Source organism: Notamacropus eugenii, chromosome 3 (assembly GCF_028372415.1).
Source record: "Notamacropus eugenii isolate mMacEug1 chromosome 3, mMacEug1.pri_v2, whole genome shotgun sequence".
Classification (NCBI taxonomy): domain Eukaryota; kingdom Metazoa; phylum Chordata; class Mammalia; order Diprotodontia; family Macropodidae; genus Notamacropus; species Notamacropus eugenii.
Genome location: NC_092874.1, coordinates 303,742,085 through 303,765,125, shown reverse-complemented (window position 1 = coordinate 303,765,125; position 23,041 = coordinate 303,742,085). Strand labels below are relative to the sequence as shown.

The window sequence follows — 23,041 nt, the reverse complement described above, 5'->3', positions numbered from 1 at the left end:
GAGAGACATGCAGAGAGGTAGGCTATGGGAGATACACTGTGCAAGGGGGTGGGGAACCTGTGGCCTCGTGTGGACCTCTAGGTCCTCAGGTGTGGTCCTTTGACACAATCCAGACTTCACAGAAGAAATCTTTTTATTAAGGGGATTATTAAGGATGTGTTAAGGATATCATTCTAAACCCTGGACTGATAGAATGTTGGGAAAGTTTGTGTTTTATCCTGGAGGCCAAAGGGAAGAACTAAAGGCTTCATCAGAGCAAAGGAATGCTGTGATCACACCTGGGCTTCCGAAGACTGTTTTAGAAGGTTTGTGGAGGATGGATTGGAGAGGAGAATGGAAGCAGGGAGACCAAACAAGAGGCAAGAACTCAAGGAGTGAATTGGTAAAGTCTTAGCTATCAAGTGAGGGACAGGGAAAAAATGCTGAGGTGACCAAGCCATGCGACCAGGAGGATGGGACCACCTTGAATGGAAGAGGCACGTTAGCACGAGGGGGAGGCTGGGGAGTCTGACTGATTCTGGTCAGGATGTGCCAACTGGGAGAGATCTGTGACACATGCAGCTGAAGGCATCTACCAGGCACTCAGTGACACTGAACTGGAGAGGAAGAGAGAGAGGCTTGTCTGCATTTTTATGTTTGGGAGTTAACTCAAACTTTACCTTCTTCAGTCACCTTTCCCTGATCAATTCAGTCTGAAGTGCCTACTACACAAATGGTTTGTGCTAGGCATGGGGCTTACAAAACCCAAACAGTCCCTATCTGTAAGAAGCTTGGATTCTTCTGGGGTGAGCGGACAGCCTCTCCCAGAGCCATGGAGCTTAGTAGAGGAAGCAAGCTCAGAGGGCATCCAGTTGAAATCATCTGCTAAAGAGATCAGTCCCTAATACAGGGCATCCAGGTTCTTCCAGACCTCTTAGGAAGGTTTTCCGCCATTGGCCCTGGTGTTAAAGAGGGTTCAAATATCATCATTCATCAAAATTCATCTTTCAAATCTTTTATGTGACCTTGGGCAAGGGACTTGACCTCCTTTGGCCTTAGATTCCCTAACTATAAACTGCTGAGACTGGACTGGTTGACTTCTGAGGTCTCTAGGAGCCTGTGATATGTACGAGGTGAGGTCAATCATCAGTCTGCGTGCTCGAAGATGGCTGTGCTGTCCCTAGGACTCCTCTGGCGTGTGGACAGTGATACTAAGTAATTTTTAGAGGGCCAAGACTCTATACATAGACACATTGTATTCACTAAAAGTCTCAAGGTCACTTTGTATCCTGCCCCGCCTCCAGCGAAGGTTCTCTACCTAGAAAGAGCTAAGCAAGTGTTGTTCTTAAATAAAGGCTCCAACTGCGGGATGTTAGAGGTTGGGCCTGCCTGGGCAACTGCTGTAGCCAAAGCCAGCACAGGCAGAGGGTAGAGTTCCGGACAGCACAGGTAGGAAGGGAGCATTCTCTCCACTCCTCGAATTCAGTCCCCTTCTAATGTGCCCTGTTCTCTTCCCTCACCCTACTTCCCTGCACCAGGCACTGGGCACAGGGTCCTACATACTGAAAGATTTTAAAGTTGTTAGACTGAACTGGATGGTGCTGCTCTAAGTAGTTGCATCAGGATTGTCCCTCTGCCCTCTGATGCACTGACTGCCCCTCCCCAAGCCAGCAAAGTAGGCTGACTGGGGACCTATAACCCCAAGGCAGGCAATGATTGGCACTGGCTCAGCCGCCACAAATTCAGTCTGAAAGGGTGTGGGTGTGTGGGCCTAGGACTGGTGAGACAAGGTGCCAGGGCAGAATTCCTTCCTTGAGGTAGGCTGTCTCTAACTTTGATCAACCAAAATCTGAAGGCTCTCAGGCAAGGGTTGGGACTGAAGCCTGGGCTGGAAAGGAGGATCTGAATCCTCTGCCAGAGAGATTAGGGGCTGAGTTGCCATCCCCTAGGTTACTTAACCTTCTTGCCTTGGGGATCAGATTCTCTGGGAGGGACACATTCTCCACACTTCCTGGGGACTTGGTCCTACTCTCCATCTGGGTCTGAAAGGATGGTGACTTTCCTACTGGTGCTAGAACCTACCTCCCTACAGAAGGAACTGCCCATGGGTTTCACATTGGGCAAAAATGGGTAACTCCTACATGGCACCCCAACTCCTTGAGTACAGAGACCTGGACCAGAGATCCTCAAACCTGAGGACTCTAACCATAACCTCATGCAGGTAGGAGGTAGGGCACCAAGGCCCCTAACCCAGTGAGAAGAGGGCTCTGATCACAGCCCCTCCCTGGCCCCATAAGGCTGGCTTTACTTGGACTTCCAGGCCTGGTGAGGGACTCTGCAAAGCCTAGGCTGGACTGGGCAGGATCAGTCCCACTTTTTCCTTTACTTCTCACCTCTGCTCCTCTACCAAAGTCCACACCAAAGGCTCCTTGCTGCCTTGTCTCCAAGCTCCATGATTTCCAAGCCAGCATGCCCAGGCTTGTATTCAGAAAGCTTGGGGCCTGTGCGCACTTGTGCCCTAGAGTAGGGCCTCCCTCAGTGGAACTCCTGAATTGAGCATGCATGGTCCAGCCACCCTTGCCAGCTGTTGCTCCTGTAGGGGCCCAAAGAGCTCTATGTCCAGGCTGTGATGAAGCAGCTGACTGGGGGCACTCAGCAGCTGGCTTGCCTCAAGCACTAGGCAGCCTGTGCTTGCCTACAAGGGAGACTTGGGAAGCTGTCCTGGCACAATCCAGAGCTTTCACATTTTGTTCCCTCAGCAAGCCTTCCATCCTAAAGGATGGAGGTGTGAACACCTTTTCACCCATCAGTCAAGTTTGTGTGTGTGTGTGTGTGTGTGTGTGTGTGTGTGTGTGTGTGTGTGTGTGTGTGTGTGTGTGTGTGTGTGTGTGTGTGTGTGTGTGTGTGTGTGTGTGTGTGTGTGTGTGTCAGAGAGAGACAGACAGACAGAGACAGACAGACAGAGACAGAGAGACAGAGAGATGGAGAGACAGAGAGATGGAGAGACAGAGAGACAGAAACAGAGAGAGCTGGAGAGAAGCAGAGAGGGAGACAAGCAGGGAGGGGGAGAGGAAGACACAGAGAGAGAGGCAGGATGCTTCCCTCTCCCTTTGGTAATAAGGTTATCCTTAGAGCATAGTCCAAAGAATGACCAATGCAGTCTGTCTCCAAGACATGGCTGGCATTTTTACAGGACACCCCCAAGACCAGCAAGGGGAGGGTGGTGGGGTGTGTACCAATCACAGAAGTCATCTTGGATGGACTCAACAGGGCCAGGTGGTTCGAGGGCCCCTCAGCCAGGGCCAGGCCTCCTCTGGACATCTTCTGTCAAGTTTTGGGGGACACCATTTAGAGAGGAAGCTGTCCAGCTGCAAGGCTGGAGAGCCCAGACAGTGGCCAGGGTAAAAAAGGGCCTTCAGTCCACTCCACACGAGTGGAAAAGAGAAGGCTTGAGCCCTATCTAGAATCGCTGGAAGGGCATCATGTGGAGGAGCTAGACTTGTTCTGCCTGACCCGAGGGCAGAATCACGAGCCATGGGGGAGGACGGGCAGAGATGCAGATTTAGGCCTATGTCTGTCTGGAAGAACTGCCTATTAAGGAAAGCTATTCCAGAGCAGAGGTTATCATGGAAAGTAGTGAGCTCCCCGTCTTTGGGGATCATTTATGGAAAGAACCTCCTCTGCCAGGGAGGTTGCAGAGCAGATTCCTTAGGAGTGTGATGGACTAAATGTGCCCTGAACTCCCTTCCACTACCTAACTATCCTTTGTTTGGCATGCACAGAGATGAGTGTCCTGACTTGAGCCTGATCTCCCTTATGCCAAATTGCACTGAAGTCTAGGAAGATAGGATGCTCAGTTCAGTGAAAACACTGACTCTAAACAGCACTCAGTGTGTCACCAGCCTGGACTCCCTCTCCAAGATCAGGCCTTGGTCCTCAATCCCCAGTGATTTGGGGGATGGAGCCTGGCACATCTGCTTCTTCAAAGCCTATGCTTCAAGACCCTGGGTAGACTGGCAGAGGGGGCTAGAGGCTGAGGGACAGAGAGTTCCAGCTCCACCTCTGGTCTCAGACAGAAGGGGGACCAATGGAGGTTACTGATGCTCCACTCTACCCCATTCAGGCAGCAAAGGTCCCAGGCCTAGGCAGAGAGGGACCAGCTAGCTCCCAGGCTGCTCATACCCAGCCTCTTACTCCCCTGAGGCCTGACTAGCTTTTCTCCCCTCCTAGGCCTGTATCAACTCCCAGCCTACTGCTCACAGGCCTAAGGATGGAAAAAGGCCAAAGACATTCCTTTTTTTATTTAGAAAACTTGAGGAAGACTTCTGTCCATCCATTTTACATACTTGTAGGAAGGGTGAGAGTCTGGTCTGGGCCCAGAGAGCCCTGGGCATCCCAGGCTAGGCCAGGGAAGTCAGACAGTCTCACTAAGGCATTTAAAGTTGGCCCTGAGGAATGACCCAGAGTGCAGCAGATGGGAGAGCCTGACAAGGTCCTGAGCTTGGCGGGGGCTGGTTGGGGTGCCCTGACCCCCAGATGCCCCAAGAGCATCCTGTCCTCACCCTTCCAGCCCCTCAGGTCCCTATCAGGGGCAGGGGAGCCACATCTGAGAAGCAGCCTGCGAGCAGGCTGGCCAATACTACTTCTTCCTCCGGGTGCCCTTGCAGCTGTTTCTGGAACCCTCTGAGCTCTGGGCTTGGGACCGGTCGTTGCCCCCCTTCTCCTTTTGGAAGGGAGGCATGTTCTTCTCCCCACCTGCTGTTTCAGGCCTCTGGGGAAGCAGCAGTGCCTGGAGGAGGTGGACAGCTCCCACGGAGCAGATGAGGCCCCAGAGCAGCATGGTGGGTGCCAGGGGGGTCAGCTGATCCCGCAGCCAGTGCAGGGCTCGGGGCAGCAGGCTGGTGGAGCTGTGTCGGGGTCGGCCTGAGTTCTTGTCCTGGAACGGGGAGGGAGATGGACAACCTGCTAGCAGCCCCTAATGACCACACTAATAATGAGTATTTGGGTAACATTGGGAGGCATACCAAAACCTCCATTTTACATGTGGAGAAAGTGAGGACACTAGCTCAAAGCCAGACAGGAAGGTGTGAGGCTAGGGAGCCTGCCTAATCTTCCTTGCCTGCTTCTGTTGGTTCACACGGAGGGGTACCCTCCCCACCATCCTGCCCACTCCCAGCCTGGCCGAGGTCAGTGGGTCCCTCCCTACCTGGAGGCCAAACCGTGTAAGCAACGACTCCAGTTTCTTGTCCCCCAGCGACACTGGAGGAAAGAACTCCTCAGACCATTTCCGTCGCCACCACAGGCTAAAAGACAGGAAATGAAATGGAGGTCAGCAGGGGCTGGGGACTGCTTCATGCCCTGTCCTCTTCCCAGCCTACAATTCTTCTGTCACTTGACAGTATGTGGCTGCTCTAACACTCTCAATGCTCCCTCCTCAGGATAAGTTCCCATCTCTGCCCCCTAGTCCTGCCCCCCACCAGGGCCTCACCCCTGTCCCCTAGTCCTGCCCTCCTGCCTCCCACCAGGACCTCACCCTTGCTCCCCAGGCCGTGAGAACCAGTACTTGTACAGCTGTGCCCGGATGTACGTGGGTGGTTGCTCCCAGAATGGGTACTTGGAAACCTCCACTTGCAGCAGGCGGATCACTGATGGAGAGGAAAGAAGCTACTGAGAATGTTGCCCCCAACCCCAGGCCCTCTGCTCTCGAGACTCAGTCCCTTTCCCACTCTGCAGCAGAGAGATGACTGTGGAGACCAGGGGGCTCCCCAGGCCCCCTCTCCTGCTCATCTCCTCCAGCACAAAGACCTCTCCTCAGTCCCCATCCCACACCTTCTTCTTTACTTTCCCCTGCAGTAGGCAGCCCAGGACCTTTCCCTGTGCCTCTTTCTTCTAGCACCACAATCCTTGCCCCTTCCTCCTCACCGGATTCTTTCCCCTGAAGCAGGCGGTAGACAAGACTGGAAAACCAGGGGCTGTGGGTGTGGTGGCCCAGGGCAGCAAACCACATCTGCCAGTCTAAGCGGGGCTGATGGGGAATCACAATTGGGGGAGCCACACTGACATTCCCCGGCTTATACATGAACTCGATCTCCTTGGGGAAGCAGAAAGGGCAGGAGGTGAGGTCCCCTCCTCATAGGGCCTCCCTCCTATATGGTCCTATGCTGGCTGGCCCAGTACGGGACTCACAGTTCCTCTCATGCAGGGAGGATGGGACACAGGGTCACGAGGAAGATATGCGAACCAAGGAAGGCAGGTTAATGGGGCCTCAAGAATTAGACAAGCACCTTCTTTTGCTGGGGAGGAGGAGGAAATCAGAGAGTATTTCCCAGCGGTAGCAGCATGCCAAGTCAAGGGTGTTGGGAGGGGAGATGCCAAAGAGGCCCATCCCAGGGGGATGCGTGGGGAGCCAGGTTGGGGACCAAGTGGAAGGTCAGCAGTGTCCCCGACATAAATACAGCTTCTAGCCCTGACTGTTGTGTGCTCCCTGGGACCCATCTCTGGGGCCAGGACTCTGCCCGGCAAGACTCCTGTCTGCAGTGACTCTGCGGCATCCCTATTACCCCTCTAACCTCACACCAACATCCACCCCAGCCCTGTTAGAGGCCTCCTCACCGTCCAGCTCTCCCCATCATAGCTGCCCTCCAGGACCACCTCGGGCCGTCCACCCAAGCCTGTCATGCGGCGGAACAGGCCGTAGGAGCTAGTAAGCTGTAGGTGCTCCACAGCACCAAAGAGGCGGTAGGCCCCAGGCCATAGCTGCTTGTTGGTCTCTGACTCCATATAGGTGTAGGGGACCTGAAATGACAGTGTAGGTGGCCCCAGCGGTGCCAGGCTGGCACAAAGACCTCATGCTACCCCATCCCTCCAACTCACCAAGCTGATTGTGAACATGGCCACAGTGGCAGCACCAATGATGGACAGCTGGACAGCGGCCTTGAGTTTCCCCAGCCATCTACTGATCCGGGCACACCTGGAGGTGAGGGGGGGCACATCCTAACAACCTTTTCCTGTGCCTCTGTGGCCCATCCTGCCTCATCTCAGCCTTTCTCAGGCCAGCCAGACTTAGGAATCAGTAAAGGCAGAAACCCTCAAGCCACTGGCCGACAGCTGGGGATGAGCTCTCCAAGTGTGCTTGGGTAGGGCTTTGCTCAACATTTACTAAAATGAATGGGGCTGGAGAAGGGGCTCAGGACCCATAGGGCTCAGGGTTGCTCAGTACCTGTAGACTGCAGTCAGCAGCACCCAGAGCAGGGAGGCCAAGCCCAGCCACACAGAGGGCATCGTGACCATCTTCAGCCACTGGGAAAACTCATGGAAGGTGAAGGCTGTGGAGGAGGAGGAGGAGGAGGAAGGGGATCAGGAAGGAGAGTGGACCCTGAAAGGCCAATGGTCTGAGGGTTTGCCTGGGCAAACCCTGTTATCTCCTCCTCCATCCTGAGCACACCTGTCCCACCTGGCACTCCTCCCCTCCCCCCAAATTGAGAAGCTTGACTCCATCCTACCTGTCTTGGACCGAATGCCGCCCCATTCTGGGTCCAGCTCCAGACCAAAGTAGTGAGCTGTACCGTAGGCCAGGAGCCCATAAACAGTTAACTCCAGAAGCAGGGACAGGGTTGTCAGCAGCCGCCAGGCCTGGGCTGCAGAGACAAAGATGGGAGGTGGGGAGTGGGGCCTGAGCCTGCTGGGTCACAGTCACTGCTATCTGGGGCCCAGCCAGGGCCAAGGGCTCAGGCAATGTTGCCAGGGGGCTGGCACTTACAAGCAGGTGGCCACCTTGTCCGGCCTGTGCCCAGCCACCAGGTCACATGTTGGTCATCCAGCAGGGATGTGGTGAGCACCAGGGTGAGCAGGTTGAAGAAATTGTAATTCCCCGTGAGGATGATCAGAATCTGGAGCAAGGCCTGGGGAAGGCAGCAGAGAGGAGTTAGGGTGGCCACTCCACCAGCGGGGAGGGGTGGGGAATGAGGGATGGGACAACAGAGGAGGAGAAGGGGAGAGGCAGGGGAAGGGGCAAGGGAGGGAGGGAACAGATTCCTGAGCCAGCCCTCCCCAGGCCCCCACAGCCCTCCTGCTACCCTTCCCAAAGGCATCTGAGATCTGTTCTCCCCCACCAAGGCCAAGCAGGGTGGGCCTCCACAGCTGTACCAAGTGGTCAGCCCACCCCAGGCTGGAAGCCCTCCCTAACCACAAAGCCCTCTGGCCCACTAGGGCCAAGCAGGCCACCTCTGATCCCCTTTCCGCATAACAGGTGTGAGAACCCTGGCATGCTGCCACCAACTCTCAGCTCCTTCCATTAACCCTCATGTGACTCTTATCATCTTGGGTCCTCTCCTGCCATTGCTCTCCCACTTCTCTAAGCCCTTTCTAAGCTGAAGCAGCCAGAGTCAAACCTAATAGCTTTGAACGACTCTGGTTGCCATAGAAGACTAGTAAAGCATTGCAAGCTTATGGTCCACTAAAAGCCTGAGATCTTTTTCCAGTGAGCTCTCTGGTTGTGCCTCTCCCATCTAAGACTCATGAAGCTGATTTTTGCAAGCTTTCGACCCAAGACTTGACACATGTCAAGCCAATGACAGTTATCTCTGTAGATTTAGTCCAAAGTTCTGGCATGTGAGATCTTTGTGAATCCTGGGCAGTGCCCAGGCAGTTAACTGTCCCTCCCCATTTTGTCAGCTGCATTCCAAGCACACCTCTACTCAGGCCACTTGTGACAGTGTGTGACTGGGCCCACTGGAGATCTCTCCAGAGCTGACAGGGAAGCAGCCATCATGACCCTCTCTGGGCTGTGAGCTTACCTAGGAGGGCCCGTGTTACCTGTGTGGGTGCAATCCATGAAGAAGGCCCAGGGCCTTCCCGTCCTTTCCAGACTGGCAGTTGTCCCTCCCATGAACATTCCCCCCAGGGAAGTGGAGGGCTGTGTGAGGGATGAGCTCCTGTACCCCTCCTCACTCTGCTGCTCAGAAATGCCCTCCCCTATCTTGCCACCATCCTGTGCACATTTGGGCCAGGCTTAGTGATCCCCTCCTCCACTTGGCCTTTGAGGATGTAGGCTCTCTGGGGGCAGGATTGGGTCTTTCTCACTTCTGTAGCACAGGCCTCCAACATAGCAGGCCCGTAATACATTCTGGGGAGTGGAAAGGCGGGGACTGGTCCCCTCCACCCTAGGCCCTACTCTGCTCTGGGTGCCCAAGGGCCCTCTGACTGGCCTACCTGGGAATAGAAGGCAGCGAGGCGAAGCCGGCGGATGGGGGCAAAGAACAAGACGGGGATGGCGATCTCAATGAGGAAGGTGGCCACCACACTGAGCTTGTGAAGCCAGACGGGCAGGTGGTGGGCAAACCAGGCAGCAGGTGTGGGCAGGCACTGTGTCTCATAATGGTAGGTCAGGGCTGGGGGAGGCAGAGCTGAGGCCTAAGCAAGATTACTCTGGGCAGGGGGTAGGGCCAGGATCCCTCCAGCTGGGATAGATAGTAGTGTGGGGGCACGGGACCATTCATGAGAGAATGGTGGGGCTGGGGCACAGGACAAGTCAGGATCTCTGATGCCAGGGTGTCAGGGTCCCTTGGGGTGGGATGGGTGGGTCACCTGTGAGCCCCCACCAAGCAGGGCAGCGGCTGGTGAGCTTGACCACTCCTGAGGCAAACATAAGGCGGAAGAGGAGCCACCGGATCAGCCAGAAGGGGACATCTGCGTGTGGCGGGGCCCCTGTCTCCTTGTCCCGTGGGGGCCACACAGGGGCTACCAGCACCGCCAGAAAGCCTGTCTCTAGCAACAAATTGTCCCTGGAAGGGCCAGGGAGTGGCTATCACTGCAAGGGCCACCAGGAACCAGGCCACTCCCCTATCAGGAAAGGACCCTCCCACTCATGGTCCGAGCCTAAAGTCTCAGAGTACCTGGTCAGTCTGACCTGACCTTACCAGATAAAACAAACAAGTCCCACAGAAGCCCTGACTCCCATCTCTGGCCCCCTCCATCAGTCATGGAAGACCTAGCCCCTATTCTGTCCTCCCTCCTGCCCAGACCATCATATTCCTTGGAGCCAATGAATTCCCCATCTGGTCTGCTACAGTCTCCAAGGACCTTCCACTGCTGGCCCAGGGGCTGCTAGGCCATGCCTCTCTCCAGGACACATAACCTCTTCAAACCCTGGGACAGCAGGGCACATCCAGCCTGGCCACTTACCACTGGAAGTACAAGAACACCTGGCCCACCTGTAGGAGGATAGGAAAGTCTGCAGGGTGGCCAGGCTGGCACTGGCAGCAGCTCCCTCCCCTCCCCTCCCCAAAGGGCTTATGCTAGGGGGAGGGCAAGGGGTCCCCTAGCTTGTGGGGAAGAAGGAAGAGAAGCTTTCCTATGCTTTTCCCCTAAATCCCAAGGGAAGGGAAGCAAGTTTCCAGGGCCTGCCAAGTATGGAGAGCAGGGCAGGAAGTGGGAGGGCTCAGCTGGCCAGTGGCTTCTTTCCAGAGCAGAAGGGGGGAGGGGCAGGGCCAGAGTACCCCAGGGTGCCCTCTCACCTCGTGGAGGGAGAGGTAGAGGCCCCAAAGCAGCAGGTAGAGCAGGCTATGGCGCAAGGAGGGCACCAGCAGGGCCCCCAGGCTGCACAGCGTCCCCAGAAGGCTCAGTAACTCCATGCCTTGCTCTGTGTCCAGCCCCAGACGAGGGGACAGCCAGAGCAGCGTGGGCACCTCCCACAGCTGCTGCCACAGACCCTTCCCCAGAGGCCGAAGCATCTTGCGGGCAGGCAGGACTCCATCGCGCCCATACAGCCCTGGGGGGAAGGCTGGTCAGGAGGGGAGCAGGGACCCACCCAAGGGGAGAATCAGGGGCCGGGAGAAAGGGGCAGGACGGTGGCCCCCTCCCCCCATCTCTGGAGAAAAGAACAGGAGCCATGGTGACGGAAAGGAGCTGGGCCGCTAGGGGAAAGATGCCAAGGGGGGAGTGCCAGGGGAAGGGAGGGGGCCCAGCAGGGCAGGTCTGGGGGAGGATTCTACAGGGGCCAGAGTGGCAGCCGATGGGGATGGGAGGGAGTGGGGGCGGGGGGGGGGGGGGGAGAGGAAGGCAGGTCTGGTGCTGGATAGAGGGAGGGTTCCCAGGGGAGGGGCTGGGGAAGGTGGAGGAAGGGGGATGGCAAGGGGGAGGTCACATGGGGGAAGGAGTCCCTGGGGGAGGGGGAAGGGCTGGGGAGTGTCTGGAGGGAGGGCCCCCCAGGGATAGGGGGCGGGGTCCCGCGGCCTCACCCGGGATCTGCGCGTAGAGCGAGGCAAAGGCGAACATGAAGGCAGCCGCCACGCCCTGCAGAAACAGGCGCTGGGGCTGCCGCGAGCCCGCCATTGCGGGACTGTCCCGGTCGAGGCTGGGCAGGAGCTTCAGAGACACGTCGGTCCGCCTGCAACTGGCCCCTCCCCGCTCCTTGACTGCGCCTCCGAGTTACGTCATGGACTCCTGGCTCCGCCCCGGGGGGGGGCGGTCCCGAACGCGAAGGGAGCCAGCTCCCTCCAGTTACGTCACCGCATCCACCCCTTCCCAGCCTCGCATTCGTTCAGGCCCCGCCCTGCGTGGTGGCATCAGAGTCCCCGTCCTTCCCCGGGGCCTCATTCGGCAAAAGCTGAGCCTCAGTCCCCCGATGCCCAGTCCAGGAAGAGTCTCCCTCCCCATCGTAGGGGCCAGGTCCCTTCGTGCCTCTGGAATGGGCCTCCCTTCTCCTTGGTAGCCGCCCCCTACGTGGAGGGGCCGCTAACGCCCCGCTTACCAGACACCGCCCCTTCCCTTCCACGCGGCCGATTGGACTCGACCCGCGTGACGTCACGACGTGCGTCGGGCGCCGCCTTTGATCGTCACATAGTGCTCTGAGCGGGAGACGCAAAAATGGCGCCAGACCGAGCGGCCTCTGCTGCGGCCTGAGCAGAAAGTGGAGCCCGGAGCGGGAGCCCCGGCAGCCTGCTCGTCCATGGAGGACGTCGAGAGCCGCTTCGCCCACCTTCTGCAGCCCATCCGCGACCTCACCAAGAACTGGGAGGTGGATGTGGCGGCGCAGCTGGGCGAGTACCTGGAGGAGGTGACGTCGGGACATGGGCGAGTGACGTCATGGAGGGCCAGGGAGGGTCTGGGCCGTGATGTCCCTGAAAGCTGGAAGGAGCTGGGTGGTGAGGGCTCGAGCGAGACCAGTCCGGAGTTGGAGTGGAGCCCGGTGCTTTTTAGCGCGCATTGCTTAAGCGTTCACTGTGTGCCAAGGCTGGGGTCCCTGCCCTCAGGGGGCGGACGGTCTGGGGGGGGTTTGACCCTCGTATCGCGCAGCTGCCCCTGGAGGTGCTGTGGTCCCCGGCGCTCCGAGGTGTTACATTGCGAATGCATTATCTTGTACATTACATGATATCTACAAGAGAGGCGGGACTTAGGGGAACGACGTCCGGAGCCAAGACGTGGGGCCTCTTGTTGGGGGGACAGCGGGAGCAGGCGACACTGTATCGAAGAGTCGGCGCTGGGGGGGGGGGAGACAGGACAGGTGGCAGGGGCTTTGAACGCCGAGCTGGGCATTCTGCCTTTGCTCCAGGAGGCAGTGGCGTTAGCTGAGTGTGTGTGTGTGTGTGTGGGGGGGGGGGGGGGCGGGCAGTGACGGGGTCAGATCTGCGCTTCAGGAAAATCACTTTGGTGACTGAATGGAGGATGTATTGGAGTGGGGAGAGACTCGAGGCAGGCAGGAGCCACTCGCCCCCCCCCCCCCCCCCCCAGCAGTTGTTGCGACAGTCCAGGCAGGAGAGGAAAAGGGTCTTGCCCCAGGGTGGGAGTCCCCTTGGAGGAGAGAAAGGGCAGATGTGACAGAGAAATATAATCCAAGATACTCAAAAGAACGATGGACCTGGAGCCATATTACCTGACACTTGCTGATTTTGGGACCTAGTCTCAGTCAAGTCCGAGCCTCAGTTTCGTTGCCTGTAAAATGTACCTTATACTTGTAGTAGCTACCCCACAAGGTTGTCCTAACCTCAGAGCAGCCCCTGCATACCAGCTCAGGAGTTTTGAGGGAGGGCACTGCTCGATGTCCTACCGCCTCTGGCTGTCTGTTTGCTGCCTCTTACTGTAGCTCATCAGAGCACCGAATCGCTCCACCAGCATCCCCAGGACCAGTCCTTGCTTTCTGGGCACTGGTTTACTTAGGTATTTGCATATAAACAGGTTTCCCACCTGCAGGTACTTATGGAGTCCCGTCCCCCCCCCCCCCCCCCCCCCCCCCCCCCCCCCCCCCCCCCCCCCCCCCCCCCGCTGCTAGGTTTTGCCCAGTCACCTCACCAGATTACTTTCCAAAGAAAGGTGGGGAAGAGAGATGGGAACACTGGGACTTCCAGTAGGGAACCAAAGCTTAGGAAAAGCCTGGGGTGGGGGGTGCGGGATGCTAAGAGAGTCAGCCAAGGACTGAGCTCTGTACACTTCCCCTGGTAGCCCCCAGATAGACACTGACCCAGTGCTACTCTGGTAGCCTTTTGGGTATAGTTCAGCCAGTTTCAGTCCTCCACACTGACTGTTCTGTCCCTGTTCAGGAAAGCACAGGAGGTACCCCTTAGTCGAGTCAGTGATCAGAAATTTGTTAAACATTGACTAGATGCCAGCCACTGGGGATAGAAAGAAATGGGGTTCACCTCTATCAGAGAGGGGGACACAGCAGGTAAACAGCTAGCTCTTGCCAAGATAAATAGAGAGGAGATGAAAGTTTGAGCTTTCCAGAATTTCTTGGAGGCAGGAGGAGCCCAGTTCGAATCCACCCTCAGACACTAAGGAGTTGTGGGACCCTAAGCAAGTCCCTTTACCTTTCTGTGCCTTAGTTTCCTCATTGCTTAATTGGGGATAATAATAGTACTTGCCTCACATGACTGTTTTGAGGATCAAAATGATTAACGGGTGTAAGGAGTTTTGCTGGCTTGAAAGATCCAGATAAATTCTAGCTATTGGAATAAGCCAAGATTTCAGTGAAGGAAATATGTTTTAAAAAAGTGAGAGTTTGGGCCCTGCAGGTTTTACTTGTTGGTCAATTACAGCTCACAGGATCATCTTTTGTTGTGCTCTTGTACATATGTTTTTCAGGGAAAGTAAAAAACATTAATATTTTAAAAATAAATAGTACAAGATGTGGGTCTCAAAGGCTGAGCAGGGGCCACGGAGGTGTCTTTATTCGCTCAGGACCGGGCTAGTTTGTCTGACCAAGACAATGGGGGAGCTTCTAGTGTGAGTGAGGACTGAGCCCCCCAGTGGAGGAGGAAGGTCAGGAGGTGCCAGAACCCAGTAGTCCTTAGCGTGCTCCCATCTGGGATGGCATTGGAAGTCTCCTCAGCCTGGATCTTTCTTACCTGGCTTTTGACCTTTATCTCGTTTGTTCAAGGCATCCTGGGCAGGAGGTGGGGTGAGAAGCAATGGTGGTTAGGAACAATGTGAACAGAGGCTGGGAGGTGGCATCGAGTGTGGGGGGTTGGGCTCCTGCTTACTCGCCTTTTTCCTGTGTTCCTTCTCACATGTTCTGAAGTTGGACCAGATCTGCATTTCTTTTGATGAAGGCAAAACCACCATGAACTTCATTGAGGCTGCACTGCTGATCCAAGGGTCTGCCTGTGTCTATAGTAAGAAGGTGAGCCTTTGGCCAGGAGCAGTCGAACTCTCCCATTTCCCCCCAGCATAGCTAGGAGTGGCACTCCAGGGGATTGATTCCTTGGGAGCTGGCAGGAGGCCTTGCTCCTGCAGGACTCTTGGGTACCTTCTGGGCCCTTTGTTAGTCCATATCTGTGAAGGCAGACAGGAGGAGTCCCTGCTTATTCACCAAGGCCTCTTAGAGAGGGATCCTCTGAGCTTCTGTCCTTCACCCGAGTTTCTGGGAGGGTGGCAGCCCCAGGGGCACGTTCTTCTTGCTTGGAGTCAGCCCACCATGTGATGGGTCAGTAGCTCCAGCTCCTTGTCATCTTGCTGCCTGTGGGCTGTCACAAGTCTTGGGGCCCACCTGACCCGTGGCAGCACTTTGTGTAGAGGAGGTGAGGTACTCAGTAGATGGGGGCACCAAGCTGGAGAAGCATCTCTCATTGTATTTGCCGGTGCAGCATGCACATGCATTCTCAGACCCACATGTGCATTCCTCTTGCTGGCAGGGGATTAGGCCCACATAGTTGCTTGTGCCAGCTCCGCCCTTGGCCTGGTCACTGGCCCCCTCCTCACCTTGTGTCTCCATTTGGCAGGTGGAGTACCTCTACTCACTGGTCTACCAGGCTCTGGATTTCATCTCAGGCAAAAAGTAAGGATGGGAGGAAATATGGACAGGCAAGGGAACCTGCAAGAGCTGTGTTGGGTCCATTGTGCACGGCACAAGCCACCAGTGCTCTCTCTCTGCTCTGCCTCACATACAGAAGGGCCCCTCCCCATGGGGGTTTGTTAACAATGAGAAAACAGAAAAACTATGAGGATAGGAGGGAAGGCCCAGGAGCTGGTGGAGTCCAGGCCTGGTTGCTGGTGGAACCTTGACGTGGGAGCTGGCAGAGCCTGAGCCTAGGCCCCAGCTGGCACACCACTGTAGCTTTCCCAACTGATCTCTGATCCTCATCCCTATTTACGGAACAAGCTGGCCACGTCTGTGCAGCCAGATGGACAGAGTGCTGATGACAACTGCAGAACTCGAGCAGAACCTGAAGAGGAGGTGAGGTTTTCAGGGGCCCAGCGCTCACTGAGCATGCACATGTATGTGCACGTGCACACTCACAGGCACATGCACACACCCCGGGCACAGCTCTGTGGGGGCCTTGGAGATCATTGCAGGTGCTGCCAGCTGTTGCTTCTATCTCCCCACAGTTCCTGTCCCTCGATGATCTCCCAGTCTCCCGGGCAAACATAGACCTGAGGAACAACCAGTCTGCCAACGTACGTGGTGCCTTCTCCTCCTTGACCTCCCTTTGGGCAGCCAGAGATCATGGGAAGTGGGATGAGAGTGAGGTTGGGGAGGGGGGCCTGAAGGCGACTTCATTCTGCATTAAGTGGCTCTCTGTGCCCCTTGACAGGCCGTGCCTGTCATTCCCTTGGTACCCATGGCCCTGGTGCCCCCTGATGAAGAAGAGAAGAAAAGCAACCCACTCTATAGGTACAGGTGCCCCTGCCCCCTGGCCCTGGTTCTCCTTCCAGTTCCTGCCTACCTGGGGGTCTCTGTTGGAGGGCCTCTCCTCAGAGCACGGTTGTTTGCTAGCACAGCCGCCGAGGGGAGGTCCTGGCCAGCCGCAAGGACTTCAGGATGAACACCTCCACCCCCCACCCCAGTGGGGCCTTCCTGCTGGAGCCGGGAGGCTTGTCCCCAATGGAGCAGAGACTGCCGAGGACCCAGCAAGGTGAGAGGGTCATAGATCCTGAAGGAGATGGGGTGAGGGCAGTTTGTTCTCCACCAGAACCCTGGATGGTCAACGTCAAGGGGCATAAGCATTCTCTCCATCCAGTAGCCTTTATCAAACACTCACTGAGTGCCAGCCACTGCGCTGGGTGCGGGGGATCCTGAGAAGGGCAAAAACAGACCCTGCCCCAAAGCAGGGGCTGGCTTCTTCTCAGAGCTAAGTAATCACAACACAAACACCAGGCTAAATGGGGGCTGATGCCCTCCTGCTGGCATTGCAGGTGAAAATGAGGAGGGAGGGCATTCCAGCCATGGGGTCAGCCCAAGCCGAGGCCCAGAGAGGGCAGCTTGGATGCTGTGTTTGGAGACAGTGAGCAGGCTGGGACAGCTGGCTGGGGAGCCTATTGGAGTGTGATCAACCTGGGAGCGTCCCTCAGGCCAAAGAAGCCCCTGACCACGGTATATGGTCTGACCTGATGAGTACCCATGAGGTCCAGGACCTTTGTCCACACCCATGATGTAGCAGATGCCAGCCTGGAATCAGGTCACTGGGCCTCTACTTGCCCTGACCTGGGCAGGGGTGCTGGCCTCTCCCTGGATGGCATTTAGCCTCCTCCGATGGCCACACCTTGAATGCCTCTTTCTCCTGGGATGTGCTCCTTGCTGCTGAGAGCAACTTGAAGAAGGGTGGAGGGGGCTGGGCATACCTGGCACTGTGCTGGGCATGAGCTCAGCCCCTGCCCCTTCTCATTCTGCTCTTCACAGATGCTGAGAGGGCTGAGGAGATGCCCATAGACGTCTCTGTCTGCATGTCCCCGGCCTCAGTGCTTAACTTCTCCCAGGAGGATGATGAGAAACCAGGTGTGGAGCCAAGGCTTAGGAGGGGAAAGTGGTGGACCCTCCCTCCTCCCAGAGCATGGCCTTACCCTTGCATCCTGTCTCCTTCCCTCCATTTTAAATGGAGGCGATTTTTGATTCAGTTTTACTTTGAGAATACTTGAGAGGGCCTGGCAGCCCCTGCTCCCTGGGCACCTTAGTGGGGACTCCTTTGGGAGGTCCTGAGGCATGCAGGGCCTATTTGGCCACTGGTAGTGCTTCCTATACCGGCAGCCTGGACAGTCTGACCACATCCTCTCTCTTCTCCAGAGGCAGCACTACCGGAAGGTGAGGAGGAGGTGGGAGACCTGCTCCTTGACCCAGAAACCCCTGAGGCCTCTCCAAAGCCCCCAGAGCAAGGGACTCAGCAGCAGGTAGGGGGGGAAGTATCTGCCTCCTGGCCAGGTCTCAGTTTCTTCACCTGTAAAATGGGGACAGTAATGCCTAGCGAGCTTACATCACAGGCTTCTGGGAATGATGGCTCTAAGGAGCTCTAACATCAGTGATTACTTCCATGCTTGAGGTGTATGGGCCCTTTGAGGATCCAGGTTCCTCAGAGCTGTGAGCAGAGGGATCACGGGAGAGTGAATTAGGAGTGTCCCAGGGCTCAGCTCCCCTGGGCTTCTGCCTGAGCTTTCCAGCCTATTTTAGCCCCAGTTCCAAGGGCAAAGAGGCAAAACACATGGAGTACAGTGTAATCACAGGTCCTCCCCTTGGCTCAGCTCTGCTCACAAGCAGCCCTCAGGAATCTTTGCCTCCCTTCTCCCCCACCCCACCCCCCATCCACCTAGCTGTAACCAGGTGCCAGGGATCCCAGCTGCTTGTTTCCTCCAGCCTTTACTGGGCGGGTGCTGGAAGAGTGGGGTATGATGGGCAGCTGATAATAATGGATTGGCCCCACTATTCCTCCTAGGGTACCCTGGAATCAAGGACGCACACGCTTCGGGGCAGAACCGCTGCCACTCCCCCCCACCCATCATGGCACCAGAAGGCAAGAGGAGAAGCTGGGACTTGGGGGGCAGTGTCCTTTACTGGGGACCTTTGGGCATGGGGGAGGGAGCCCTCTCAGAATTTCTCTGGCTCTATCCATCTCCGTTCTTGATGCATCCTGGTGGGCAGGGCTTCCTTATTCCTCCCCTGCAACGCAGGTAGCCTAGCATCTGGCCTTACTGGGGGTCCCAAGCTCATGGCCCCTGCTCAGTATCTGCTCTGTATCATGTGCTGCAGGAGCCCCCAGATCCCTGGCAGAGCCTAGACCCCTTTGACTCTCTGGAGGGCAAGCCCTTCAAGAAAGGTAATGAGTAATGAGGGATGGAGGGAGGTGGGCAGTACGATGGGACCCACCTGCAGAGCTGAGGGAATCCCACATGGGGTGCTGGGAAAATGTTGGATCTGAAGCCCATCCCCAGGGGGCTGGGCCTGGGGTTACCCACTTCTGTTTGCAGTGTCCCTCCCTCTTGGGTGGCTGCTCATCCCTGGGGCCAGCTCCCCGTTGTCTGATTTCCTGACTGTCTCCCAGGGAGCCCTTACTCTCTGCCACAGAATTTGAAGGAAACCACGTCTGGCAAACGCAAAAGGAAGACCTCTACCAGACTCCAGGGGTTTCATGAGTGGTACCTGGCTGCTTGTGAGTCAAGTCCTGGGTGGGTGGAAGCCCCCTGAGGGGCAGGGGATGCCAGTGTAACAGGTCTGAGCTCTGGGATGCTCATGTGACTAGCTGATCACTGACTTCATTCCTCAGATAGTGGCTGTGGTAGCTCCCAGAAACCTCGGCACAGAGGTCCCACATTTGCAGGTGAGGCTGGAGAAGGGTCTGAGCCCCTATGGGGAGAGGCAGGGGGAGGGTGCCAGGCTTGGTGCAGCATGGGGACCTTGAACCAGAACCCAGGGCCCTGGCAATCTCTCTTTGGACAGACCTGGAAGCCCTCTACTGGAAGCGAGTCAAGGAGCAGGTGGATGCTCTTCGGAAGCTTCGGAGGGGTGAGGTGAGGGCAGTAGGCTCAGCAGGGACTTCCCCCCCTTCCATCCCAGCTGTTGCTCGGGAAGGTAGAGAGGTGCTGAGGCCCAAAGGCTGGGCGTCTGATCCCACATCACCGCCAGAACCCTTCAAGAAGCACCTCTGGGCCTTCTGGCTTGAAGTGATCCCTGTGCCCATTGTGAGTGGGGTAGGAGGGCTCAGCCTCCATGTGGCTGACCTTGCCCTGCCTCTGTCCAGGTAGCGGAGCAGCAGCTGCCCAAGGCCCAGGAAGGACTGTGGGCCCTGGAAGCGGAGCGAGTGGAGGAGTCCCCAGAGCACCTGGGAGGAGGAGGTAGCTAGCCTCTGGAGGGGATGGGGCACTGGTGTTTGCAGGGGTTGGGTATAGGTCTAGCTTCCTCTGTTCCCCTTCCCTCAGACAGCTTCTTGGAGCTGGAGGATGTGGAGCCAGAGGAGCCACTGGAGGGCATTCCAGGTAGGCCTGGGACAGGGGAGCTTGGCTCCCTGGAGCTGCTGGGGAAGGGGGAGGGCTCTGCAGCTTTGGCTGGGAGCTGACTCAGCCCTGCTTCCCCCCCAGCGCCAGAGGCCATCGCCCCACTGAGCTATGAGGAGCTGGTCCAGAGGAATGTGGTAGGTTCTGCTCAAGAGCTGGGCTGAAGGGTCAGTGGGGTGGTGGCACCTGGCGCAAAGACCTCCTGAGCCCTCTCCTCTTCTCTCAGGAATTATTTATTGCCAACTCTCAGAAGTATGTGCACGAGACGGAGCTGTCTCAGCGCATCCGGGACTGGGAAGACACCATTGGTCCCCTGCTCCAGGAACAGGTGAGGACAAGCTCAGGGCCTGAAGGCCTGTGGTAGGTGGCAGAGGTGGGCGGCAGTCAGCTTTGGTGCCCTCCTTCCAGGAGGAACATGTTCCTTTCGACATCCACAATTATGGGGACCAAGTGGTAGCAAGCTTTCGGCAGCTCAATGAGTGGTGTCCCTTTGCTGATCTGGTGGCTGGCAAGCCTGCCTTCGAGGTGTGCCGCTCCATGCTGGCCTCCCTGCAGCTGGTGAGTGGGGCAGGGACTGGGAGAGGGGTGCCAGAACAGAAGCTTCAGGTTTGGGCCCCTGGGGCAAGAAGGGGAGAAGCATGTTGCCAGCTGTCCCTTCCTCCCATCAGGCCAATGACTACACAGTGGAGATTGCCCAGAAGCCAGGACTCGCTGAGGCGGTGGACACCATGTCCCTGAGGCTCCTCACTCGCCAGCGAGCCCACGAGCGCTTCCAGACATACACAGCCCCCTCCATGGCCTTGCCCTGAGAGAGAGAGAGAGAGAGAGAGAGAGAGAGAGAGAGAGAGAGAGAGAGAGAGAGAGAGAGAGAGAGTGTGTGTGTGTGTGTGTGTGTGTGTGTGTGTGTGTGTGTGTGTGTGTGTGTGTGTGTGTGTGTGTGTGTGTGTGTGTGTGTGTGTGTGTGTGTGTGTGTGTGTGTGTGTGTGTGTGTGTGTGTGTGTGTGTGTGTGTGTGTGTGTCTGGGCTCTCCCTTACAGCTGGTTCTTTCCACTTTTCTTCAAAACGTAGCACCTGCCCTCCCTTGGTAATGCTGAAGCAGGGGGGTGACAGGTGCTTAGATGATGCCTGGGGGCCTGCCCTTCCTCACTCCTGGTGACCAGAGCCTGTGGCCACAGTGGCCAGTGTGGTTGCTCCCCCCTACCCTCATCCCTGGCCCTAGTCCAGACCTGTATGGCCCTTTCAAGTTTACTGTGTTTATACAAGAAATCCATTTATTTCCCACTCCCGTGTTGAGCTGATGTGTAGAGCATCTTTATCACAGAATAAATGTATCTGGCCGACCAGAGAACTGGGTGCAGGCCTTGGCGTGGTGCCCGGTCTGCTGTCCGATGGGGGTGGGTGACCCTGAAAACTCAGTGCAGTGCACTGCGGAAGGCTGCCATGTGGCGCCGCACGCTGTCAGTGATCTGCTCCTCTGTCTTACTGCGGCCGTAGTAGTCCGTGAAAAGCCCGTCTGGGTTGAGCAGGTAGATGATAATGGAGTGGTCCACTATGTAGTCCTGATCCTCGTCGGGAGGTCCTGCGCTGTAGTAGACCCGGTAGGCGCGGGCAGCCTGGCTCACCTGCTCTGAGGTGCCTGTCAGCCCCAGCAACCGCGGGTGGAACTCGCCCACGTAGCGGCCCACGGCGGCCACATTATCCCGCTCAGGGTCCACGGTGATGAAGAGCGGCTGCACCGGTGGCAGCCCTGGCTCGGCATCCAGCCTGTGCACCACTTTGGTCAGCTTTTCCAGCTCCTCGGGGCAGATGTCCGGGCAGTGCGTGAAGCCGAAGTAGAGCAGCACCCACTGACCTGCGAAGTCAGCCTTGCTGCGAGGGCGGCCTGTGTGGTCCACCAAGTGGAAGTCGCCCTGGCCTACGGCCGCACTGCGCAAGGCCTCCACCCGCCGCTGCTGCCTCCGCTGCTCCTTCTCGGCCCTGGCGGATAGCCACGCCAAGGCCAGGCCACTCCCGAAGAGCCCGGCCACCAGCAGGCGGGTGCGCAGCCCCGGGGGGCCCTGGCCCCCTCCTGCTCTCTGCGAGGCCCAGCGCACGTGGGCTAGGTGGGCCAGGGCCAAGCGCCAGGGGCCTGGAGCCCGGAGAGGCCACAACATCTCACGCCAGCGCCCTGCAACACACAAGGGTGGAGGGTGGGAGGAGGCACTGACCAAGGCGGGAGGGACAAAGGGACAGGGGGAGGGGGAGGAGCAGAATGGGCAGGGGTGGGGTCTCTGAACCAGTGCGAGGCTGAGAGGAGTCCCCCCCCAGCCCCCACCCCCGGCCACACTCCCCCTTTCCCCCACACTTCCCCCCACCCCTCCCAGTGGCTGTGTGCGGGGCCTCGCCCAGAGAAGCTAGAGGGCTCACTCAGGCTCCCATCTCTGAGCCTTTGCCCAGGCCGTGTCCCCCACCCCCTCCCTCGGGTCCTGCCCGGGGTTTGCTTTCCAGTAGTTTCTCCCCTCTTAGATTACGAGCACAGGCTCGGCACACAGCAGGTGCTTGCTTAATCGTGCTGTTTGACTCCTTGAATCTGACCTTGGGACCTGGGCTGGAGGCAGCGGTGCTGACGACAATGGGAGACCCAGAATGACCCCCGCCGGGGCTAGTTCAGCCCTCCTGCACGCAAGTGGTAGGTGGAGGGGAGAAAGCGAAGGGGGCGCATGCGCTCACCTCTCCCACGTTTCCGTGTGCCCGCCGGCCCTGAGTCGGGAAGCTCTTTTATGATCTCGCGAGATGAATACACGCGTGATCAAGTCCGGATGTTTGGTTCGATGGGCGTCTGACTCGCGCTCAGCGGGCCACGGCCGAAGCCACCTTGGTTAGGAGGCCAAGGAGCATGCGCAGCGCGTGGGACGGGACCGGCGGGCGACACACAGTTCTGCGCCTGCGCAGGTGCGTGGTGCCGCGCGACGCGTCGGCTGACGATCTGCGCAGAGCGCCGCCGGATCTCCGTCCAAGCACGTGAGCGCCCCCTGCTGCCCCTGCGGCGTACGATGCTTGAGTGGAGATCGCCCTCACTGCTCCCAACTCTGCAACTCCCATGACCACTTTACAAATGTGGAAACTGAGGCCGACGGAGGTAAAGTGATTGCCCTGGGGGGTTGCCAGCGTCTGAGGCAGGGTTTGAACTCAGGCCTCCCACCTGTATCTATTATTGTGTGCTTGCGGCCCCCCACTTACCGGGCACAAAGCTGTACGCGCAGTGCCCCTCCGGCTCCCCGCCCCAGGCTGGGGTGAAGGGAAGTCGGTGGGCAGCAGGAGCAGAAGGAAGCTCGAACCCAAGTGGCGCTTACGGAGGCTCGGGGAATGCCCTTGAACTTGGACTATGACGTCA

General features: G+C 57.5%; 3 protein-coding genes and 1 pseudogene across 5 annotated transcripts; 1 reads left to right on the top strand and 3 right to left on the bottom strand.

Annotated features, from left to right (window-relative positions):
- Nucleotides 1-4,265: 4,265 nt before the first annotated feature.
- Nucleotides 4,266-11,682, bottom strand: LMF2 (lipase maturation factor 2). The gene is made up of 14 exons (XM_072596410.1): nt 11,217-11,682; nt 10,494-10,747; nt 10,162-10,190; nt 9,565-9,761; nt 9,190-9,368; nt 7,739-7,880; nt 7,482-7,616; nt 7,199-7,304; nt 6,853-6,949; nt 6,592-6,774; nt 5,902-6,070; nt 5,513-5,624; nt 5,186-5,282; nt 4,266-4,915 (listed from the first exon to the last, which is right to left on the bottom strand). The coding sequence occupies exons 1-14, from the start codon at nt 11,308-11,310 to the stop codon at nt 4,619-4,621; spliced, it is 2,091 nt and encodes a 696-aa protein (XP_072452511.1). The 5' UTR covers nt 11,311-11,682; the 3' UTR covers nt 4,266-4,618.
- Nucleotides 11,683-11,781: 99 nt separating this feature from the next.
- NCAPH2 (non-SMC condensin II complex subunit H2) lies at nt 11,782-20,505 on the top strand. Of its 2 annotated transcripts, none has more exons than XM_072596411.1 (20): nt 11,782-12,034; nt 14,492-14,593; nt 15,192-15,248; nt 15,563-15,646; nt 15,799-15,867; nt 16,005-16,084; nt 16,192-16,325; nt 17,090-17,185; nt 17,471-17,574; nt 18,114-18,191; nt 18,428-18,494; nt 18,720-18,827; nt 18,942-18,995; nt 19,115-19,185; nt 19,416-19,509; nt 19,594-19,650; nt 19,753-19,805; nt 19,895-19,996; nt 20,077-20,226; nt 20,337-20,505. In XM_072596411.1, exons 1-20 carry the CDS (start codon nt 11,927-11,929, stop codon nt 20,475-20,477), a joined length of 1,809 nt encoding a protein of 602 aa, XP_072452512.1. In that variant the 5' UTR covers nt 11,782-11,926; the 3' UTR covers nt 20,478-20,505. The 2 variants fall into 2 exon arrangements, with proteins under 2 accessions (XP_072452512.1, XP_072452513.1); XM_072596412.1 differs by having other exon boundaries at nt 11,926-12,122.
- On the bottom strand, nt 19,883-23,032 carry SCO2 (synthesis of cytochrome C oxidase 2). Of its 2 annotated transcripts, none has more exons than XM_072596423.1 (2): nt 22,243-23,032; nt 19,883-21,835 (listed from the first exon to the last, which is right to left on the bottom strand). In XM_072596423.1, the coding sequence occupies exon 2, from the start codon at nt 21,819-21,821 to the stop codon at nt 21,081-21,083; it is 741 nt and encodes a 246-aa protein (XP_072452524.1). In that variant the 5' UTR covers nt 21,822-21,835; nt 22,243-23,032; the 3' UTR covers nt 19,883-21,080. The 2 variants fall into 2 exon arrangements, with proteins under 2 accessions (XP_072452524.1, XP_072452525.1); XM_072596424.1 differs by having other exon boundaries at nt 22,378-23,032.
- On the bottom strand, nt 22,075-22,859 carry LOC140532115 (uncharacterized; annotated as a pseudogene).
- Nucleotides 23,033-23,041: the final 9 nt, after the last annotated feature.